The sequence below is a fragment of the Cariama cristata genome, unplaced genomic scaffold (genome assembly GCF_000690535.1).
Source record: "Cariama cristata isolate BGI_N322 unplaced genomic scaffold, ASM69053v1 scaffold14665, whole genome shotgun sequence".
NCBI lineage: Eukaryota > Metazoa > Chordata > Aves > Cariamiformes > Cariamidae > Cariama > Cariama cristata.
The window spans coordinates 27,856-36,109 of NW_009617045.1; the positions used below are offsets into that span (position 1 = coordinate 27,856).

Here is an 8,254-nt window from a genome sequence, read left to right on the forward strand (position 1 = left end):
CTGAACATGAGCTGACTCCCTGTGGAGGCACCTGGTATACACATTCTCCCTAGTGCCTTCTGTCTGGGATTAAGATGTAGGCATATACAAGCCTGTTATTCATGAGCCAGCTCATCAAGTCTGTTGGGTTTTTTAAATAGGATTCTTTACTGCATAAAAGCAATTAATTGCTTCAGGATTTTACCTGACTCCAGAAGTTGTATAGTCATGCCCATACAGAGCTGTGCCTGAGCTACTAAATTCTGCAAGATATAGGCTGCTTTTACACAGAAACTACCACTTAAGGCTTTTAGATGGAAATTCCAACTTTTCAGACTACTGTGAGGCAAAAAAAAAACCCAAAGAAAAATCAAACATCAGATAAGAAAAGTAGCTTTAGAGATGAATTATCTCTAGAACTAGGAGACTAATGATCTAACTTCTGAGTCTGTTACAACTTTTCTGTATGTCTTCAGGAAAAAGAAGGATTAAGTATTTCTATACCTCTCTTGCTCTCCAAATTATAGTATAATTATGATTTCTGATGTAAAACAAAAAAGAAAAAAGTTATGTCTGTGAAGTCTCTCATCTTTCAAATAAAATTATAAAACGCTGGTCTGCCCAAAGTAGAGGTGAAGAGAAACTGGATATAGCTTCTTTCAACGCCTGTCAGTGCAGACTGTACAAAAGGTCATTACAACCTGAGAAGGTGTTCCAAGAATCTTGTCCTTAAAAATATTCAAGCTGCTGACCTTTAGCAGTCCAGTGGAGTGAGTAACGTTCATGTTTTGATTTAAGCTTTGAGCATAGAAACAAATGGGTGTTTTTCTCAGGCCTCTGGATCAGTCTTCACAAGAAGACTTCTTAAATATTCACTTCAGTAAAAGTTACAGGCATGTGAGATGTACAAGACACACCTTAACATTTGTACTGCATCGAAGGCGTGACCTTAAAAGGAGGTCACAACTAAAATTTTTTTTGTATTTGGACTTGTAGGACAAAAAACCTACTCAATTTTTCCCCAAAGGGCAAACTAGAAGCTTAGGTCTAGCCAAACCTAAACATTTAATCTTTATTTACATATAAAACTGATGATTCACAGCATCATCTGCACAACTGCATTCTGTCCTAAGATCTGCATAGATTTTTCCAATGTTGTCAACAGAGACCTCCCTAGAGCTCACTGGGCTCAGAGCACACTTGAAAACAGGGTAGGAGGGAGGAGGATCTGGCAGAAAAGAACATGCTAAGAAAAGAAAATCACATATATACCTTCTTTTTGGCCCAGGCTCTTCAATGCTACTGTCCCACCTTTGGGACATTAACAAGCTAAGTTCCATTTCTTCTTTCTCGCACTGCAGCTCATTTTCTTCATCATCGCTGTTCTGAGAATTTCGACAGCTTCCAAGAGAACGATGGTGAGAGAGTGTTTTGTGATGTTCCATGTGATATCCATCATTCTCCAATCCAGCCAACAGATCAATCATGGCCTCATCGGCACTACTGTCCACTGCAGAAAAAGTCCATACAAGTAGAATCTATACTTTGTTCTACTTGTAAATGACTAGTTAGTCTACCAGTAAAAAACAAAACCAACCAACCAAGGCCAAAAAACCCTCACCATTTAAAAATCTACTAGTTTGTTACTGTCTAAAGCAAGGCAGGCTACGAAACAAAGCTCTATTCATACCTTATTTTTTTCAAGTTTTGTGATTGGTTATCTTTTCTAGCTCTTTATCTAGAGTCTTGACAACCTTCTTTTTTTATTTCTACCCTCCTCTTCTGGTTGTAGTAGACTTCAAGGAAGCACTTCTCTCTCTCTCCACCCCCCCCCCCCCCAGCACCTATTACCTCCTCGCATTCAGTGAAGCCTCTCCCCTTTTATTTCAGCATGAGTGCCAGCTGTGGAAGCATCACTGTGTTCTCTTCCTCTTACCATTTCAATGGCTGTGTTAACTTTGCTGGGCACTTCTCTCTGTGTCACTTGGAAGACTTTCAAGCACTGTTTCTCATGAAAGGTGATGCTGATTTTGACCAACTAGTTGTTCTTTCCTTCTGTCCTTTACTATAATGCTTAACTTCATCTCACTTTTCACTATAACCTATTCTCTTCCTAAGTTCCTCTAAACACTGAAAGTTATACGATTTTACTCCTCCCTGAAGTTTTTTTTTTTTTATTTTCCTTTATGTGACCCAAGCTTACACTAACTCATGCACTTGCCTTCTCATTCTTTATTTCTTAGACATCCTTCCAAGTCACATTTTTTTCTCACTCTCCTCCTGCTTACCTTTCATCTGACCTCATAACCAATTTATGATCTCCAGTCTACCAGGCATCTTTGTTACTTCTCTCTCCTTCTCCTCTGGCTGAAGAACTACAATCTCTACTTTCCTTCCTCAGGAAATATATGATTTACAATGATCCTGAGAATCATATAAAATAGGTCTCAACATTGGTGAGGAAGGCATTTTCCATATTTTACAAAGGCTTCACAAGACACCATGCAACTATTTAGAACAGAAACCATCCCCTTTGCCAGATTTCTGAATTAACCCACTTTCAATTGTAGTTTTTGTTCTTGGTTCCATTACCCTTTGTGAGGTCCATTGTTAAACTCCAACCTTTACTTCCCATTAATATAAACTTTGTTGTGTACTTTACAGTAGCAGCAGTAGAAGTAGTGCACTTCACAGTCCCTGTGACACCACAACTCTACAAAGGCATAGTAAAGACTAGCCCATGCTACAAAAGAGCATAAGAGACCCAAAGATGCAGCATGACGCTAGCAATTAATAGCCCCATGATAAGAAGGGGGAAAAAAAGAATACAAAATGAAAGAAAAAGTCATAAAATCTCCATTTGACTCCCTAGCCACTGGAAAAAACCAGACCATTTCAACGCTCCTATTTGGTTGAGCAATTCAAACGCAGACATAAGATGTACCCTATATATTATTATAGCCACTTCTCATCCTCTCAGCACAACTTTCTCACTCTAAAAAAATAAAGATAATCAATGCTCATGTTTGCCAGCTCCCATATAACTTCTTTACTTGTAGTTCTTTCGATAAATTCAAATCCTTGCCTATAAAACTTTCATAACCAAAATCTTGTCTATCTTTCTGCAAATTAAAACAGCACTGGAAAATACTTTTAATTTCACTCCACCCACTCCTCCTTTCTTTGCAAGAAAAGACTGTATATTGTTGTATATTGTATTACCCATAGACATATCTTCCTGCCCATGCACATATTCACACCATGTATGCATCAAAAGCACTCAAAGCTATGGGTTTCAGATACTTCTCCCCCCCCATCCCCTGGTACCTGATAGTATCAACTGTAGTGCGTATTAACATTATACTGTAATGTTTACATAAGAATGTATATAGAGAGAGGGAGAGCATGAACTGTTGTGTTATTTCATTGTTGTTTCCTCTCATGTCATTTACATTTGTTTGCTGTCATGGCTTTTCTTCCCCTCTTCAATGTTTTACTTCTTGTTTCTTTGCCTTCAACCATAAATTTTAGGAAGTGCTCTGCTGCAACTTGCCTCATTATCAGCCTACTATCCCCCAGTATCTCTAGACAGCTGAGCTTCTAAAGGCAGCAGCACATGAGCATGTTCTCTACCATAACTATAAGAAAGATGCAGTAATTGCAAGAATATCATGGATAGACAGTCAAATTCCTCTTTATTCTGACCGTTTCAGTCCTATAACCCTAGGAGCATAAGGAAGAGCAATATCCATAAGAGACTGCATTGAGCTGACCTGGCAAGAGGACAGCCTTAGCAAACCAGCAAAGCATAGCAGCCTCTACAAATATACTGTCCTGGTGACATTTTTAAAAAATAGAAGGTGTTTTTTTTGGTGGTGGTAGTAGGGGGGGTGGGTGGGTGTGTGAAGTCTCAATCTGCTTGACAAACTCCCTGAGGTAAACTACTTACTTTCTCTCATGACTGGTAATGTAAGCGAACACAATGAAGACTGTGGAACAATAAAACAGCCTGGAAGAAAACACACTCCAGTCATACTCACTAAAAACTGTAGTCTGATTCAGTCTTTGAGACAAAGGCTGAAAGCTCTGACTATTCTCCACAATGTTTAAAATTGCTTCTTCATTAATAAGTGCTTCCTCTTCTTTATCAGTATGCATCCTATTGGATTCTTTAAAAGAAAAACAAAAAGGATAAAACTTCAGAGTCACAGACATCAATACATTATGAAAGCAAGCCACTTTAAAATGGATTTTACTGTTCAAGTATGTTTCCATTGTTTGCTATGGCAATTTTAAAAAGGCTTACTCTAACAATGATGAAAATAAAAGCAAAACTACTCTTCATTTTTTCATAACTGACAACCAGATCTTCCTTGGCTTACTTCTGCCAATAGTATAAACAGCCAAAGCATGACACAGATTTATGCCTAAACAATTATGCTACTAAAAATACTCACCTTTGTTCATCTTTTTATCTTTATGCACTTCTACCATATTAGCTGGCGTACACTGAAAGGCTTCAGGAGAAAGTACCTCAGAATGTAGCGTTAGCTCAGCAGAGAACTCCTCTGATCCGTTACTGTAGTCCACTGATCCTGACAGTGTTCTAGTTAATTAAAAACCAATTTTTAAATGCATATTTAAGAGTTGCACAGAATACTATACTTTATGGCAAATGGCTAAACACTTACACAGAGAAGTCATTTTGCTTGAGGATTTCTTTAAGTCTCTTCTGAAAAAATTTTTCACTCTCTGTTGCTGGCACAAATCCTCGGTCTTTAAAATTTGAAAAATATTTGTTATTCAATTTTACTTCGACCTCTCAACACAGAGAGCAGCTAAAATTACTAATTCTATTAGGAAATGGCTCACAGTTGAAGTGTCCGCTAATTTTAAGTGCCAAACTTGAAGGCTGATTTTTCAAGTGTATTTAAATACTTTAAAATACTTCACATAGTCTCACTGATCTCATTTGCAACTGCGATTATCAACAGCATTTGCAAATCATTTTGCAACTACACCAAGGTGAGCAGCCAGGAAAAGAACAATCAGTGAATGATTTTGAAAAGTCTGGCTTATACAGCCCAAATAATATTACATAGGAACGCAGGAAGAAAACCACAGTCAGAAAGCAGTCTGCCTTAGCCACAAACCTGCCTCATTTCTTCTTGCAATCTTCTGGCTTACTTGCCAAATATCATTCGTATTTTACAAGAAACACAGCCTAGGTTCTGCAGAGAACATCTCTGTTCATTATGCAATTAATTTGCAGAGCACAGTCCTCCCTGTGCAATGACTTTTACATAAAAATACCGGGATTTGACCATCCTTTTAGAATTTTCATCTAACATCACCTTAGATACAATTCCACAGAAATTCAAAGGAACTGCCCTTGTGCATGCACTACATCAGAAAGCTTCAGGATAACAGATTTAATTTTGCCAGTATTTAAACTTTTAAATGTTTTCCATCATAAAGCATGCAATCTTAACTGTCATTATCATTCATTCTGCCTAGAATGCTTTGCAGCTAGCTGAATCATGATGTTTTTAGGAGAGATTATGTATCTTGCTTTTAAAATCAGAATACACATACTGGGCAATCAGTAAACTTGGAACTGAAAAAACAGTACATCTAAAAAGCCCTCCAACTTGATATGCAGATTTAAATTCTACCTCCCACTTGCTTCTCATTCAAAGCTTTTGATAAACAGCTGCACAAATTTTTTATTTATTTTTTTTTTTACCTTGTGACTCAGGTGGCTTAATCTGAGAAGATTCACATTTCTCTCTCCGTCGCTGCTTTTCATCTTCCCATATAGCTTGCAAACCAGGGTTCCTGCCAATCTGGGCTGAAATACGCAATAATAGATGAAGGGACGAAGCATTCTCCCCACACCCCCCCCCTCCAAATTAGATTCTGACACCCTTCTTCATCTCTTTTGTCATTCTAACCTGTTACTTTTTTAATTGCAATTCTTGCCTTATTCTAGGATTCAGTGTCATGTAAAAGTTAAGGTGTAACTTTACTTGCTTTCTAGATCTCCTATTTGTTATCTAGGCCTTTGGCTTTTGCTGGTCTTCTCACCAAGTACACGTGTGTGTGTACGTAGATCTATACATACACATAGAATCACAGAATCATTATGGTTGGAAGAGACCTCAAAGATCATCAAGTCCAACCGTATACCTGATGCCACCATGCCTGCAAAACCCACTAAACCATGTCTCGAAGCGCCACCTCTAAACGTTTTTTGAATACCTCCAGGGATGGTGACTCCACCACCTCCCTGGGGAGCCCGTTCCAATGTCTAACGACTCTAACAGTGAAGAAGTTCTTTCTAATGTCCAGCCTGAACCTCCCCTGGCACAACTTGAGACCGTTTCCTCTTGTCCTATCGCTAGTTACCGGGGAGAAGAGACCAACCCCCACCTCGCTATACCCTCCTTTCAGGTCGTTGTAGAGGGCGATCAGGTCTCCCCTCAGCCTCCTTTTCTCCAGGCTGAACAACCCCAGCTCCCTCAGCCGCTCCTCATAAGACTTATATTAAGACATGCATACTTCATGTTGATATTTCATTTATTTTCCTTATAGGTCTGAACCTTTCTGTTATGCATTAACAAAAATCTCTTTTTATTGCTCTGACAATAGGTTATTCTTATAACCTGTTTTCTTTTAGAGTTAATTCAATTTTTATTTTTTTTTAAACTGTACAAATTTGTAGATCAACAATTCACTAACACTGAAATCTGGATTGTGGCTTAACTAAGCTGAGCCTTAAAAAGAGATGACAATATAGTTCCTCTCCTAAAACATTTTACATGGAAAGTTATCGCTTCACCTTCAATATCCAGTTGATTTAAAATGTCAGCAGCTACTGCATCCACCTCCAATTCACAGGTACTTTGTGGCTCAACACCTTTCAACATTAAAGAGCTGTGACAACATAAATACCACAGATTAATTTTATCAATATGTTGATTTTGAAACACGCATCATTGCTGTTTTCTAACTGGACTAACATCTGAAATATTTCAGGAGGAATAGGAGAGAGCACCTGAATACAGAATTATGAGTTCTAATCCTCACCTGCAAGTCCTTAAATTAACGGTCAAATTCAAACCTAATTAGATGAGAAATTTGTATCTTCATCTTAAAGGGATTAGCTTTTTCTTTTGTGGGGAGAAGAGAAAGAAGTGGTAAACAACTCTAAATACTACAGCAATTACAATAATGTTCTCCTCCTCAAACACAAGATGAAATGTTCTATAGAACTCCTAGCCAATAGGACCATCTGCATTCCTGTGATCTTGTGCCCAGAAAACAACAGCGGCAAGGATTTTTCTCTCTCTTTCACAGTTCAGAGCACTGCAAATCAGTTTAACATTTCCAACTAAAGGAAGTGAAGCAAAAAAATGTTTTATTTTTCAGATTTTTTTATTTATTTAGGAGGCTTAGGGCTAGCCTAGCGAATATAAACAGAGTATTAGCATCCCAAACACGAGCAGAACTACAGATAACTGGCTTGGTAAAGACTTCAAACAGCAGAAACAGATCCGAGCTTGTCATATAATGATCTGATCATCTTCCTGCTGTGCCTTTTCAGATCTCCTAAGGTCAGTGGCCTTCCACCTGCTGCTGGCAGTGAACTCATTTTAAGGAGTCCATGAAGGAAACCAAGAAAGAGAAACCTTCTCCCAGGTTTATGTGGAAGTCTGTTTACCCTTTGAAAATTTTTAGGGAAACACAGAAAATCCCCTCAAAGCTCCCCATGGTTAATATAATGCTATTCTCTGGACCTTTTGTCTAGGTTAAGCAAGCAGTGACTTACAACATCTATGTGTATTCCTACATTCCCTGACATATGCAGAGCCTCAAAAATTTCAGCATGGAATGCAAGATATAATTCATTAATATTTTCAGTGCTCTCTATAAGCTTAGAATAGAAGTCACTATAGCGCAAGGAGGAGATGATGTAATTAAAAGCTGGATATCCTGACACTTTCTCTGGAAATCATTTAACTACCTAGAAGTATGAAATCTGAAAGAAATGCAAACCTAAACTACTTCGCTTATATTGCTGACAACACCCAGCTGTGTGGTGCTGTTGATATGGGATGCCATCCAGAGGGACCTGGACAGGCTGGAGAGGTGGGCCCTCATGAGGTTCAACAAGGCCAAGTGCAAGGTCCTGCACATGGGTCGGGGCAATCCCAAGTACAAATACAGGCCAGGCAGAGAACGGATGGAGAGCAGCCCTGAGGAGAAGGACTTG

The 8,254-nt window shown here is 38.6% G+C and overlaps 1 protein-coding gene across 1 annotated transcript in view; it reads right to left on the reverse strand.

Annotated features, from left to right (window-relative positions):
- LOC104154854 (DNA polymerase zeta catalytic subunit-like) overlaps window positions 1-6,915 on the reverse strand; it is a gene marked incomplete at both ends in the record, with an annotated part of 34,339 nt that extends 27,424 nt beyond the window's left edge. Inside the window, 6 exons of the mRNA XM_009700382.1 lie at window positions 1,252-1,489; window positions 4,020-4,138; window positions 4,433-4,585; window positions 4,671-4,755; window positions 5,726-5,830; window positions 6,821-6,915. Coding sequence (XP_009698684.1) covers window positions 1,252-1,489; window positions 4,020-4,138; window positions 4,433-4,585; window positions 4,671-4,755; window positions 5,726-5,830; window positions 6,821-6,915 — 795 coding nt within the window. The remainder of the gene's footprint in view (window positions 1-1,251; window positions 1,490-4,019; window positions 4,139-4,432; window positions 4,586-4,670; window positions 4,756-5,725; window positions 5,831-6,820) is intronic.
- Between the last annotated feature and the right edge of the window lie 1,339 nt (window positions 6,916-8,254).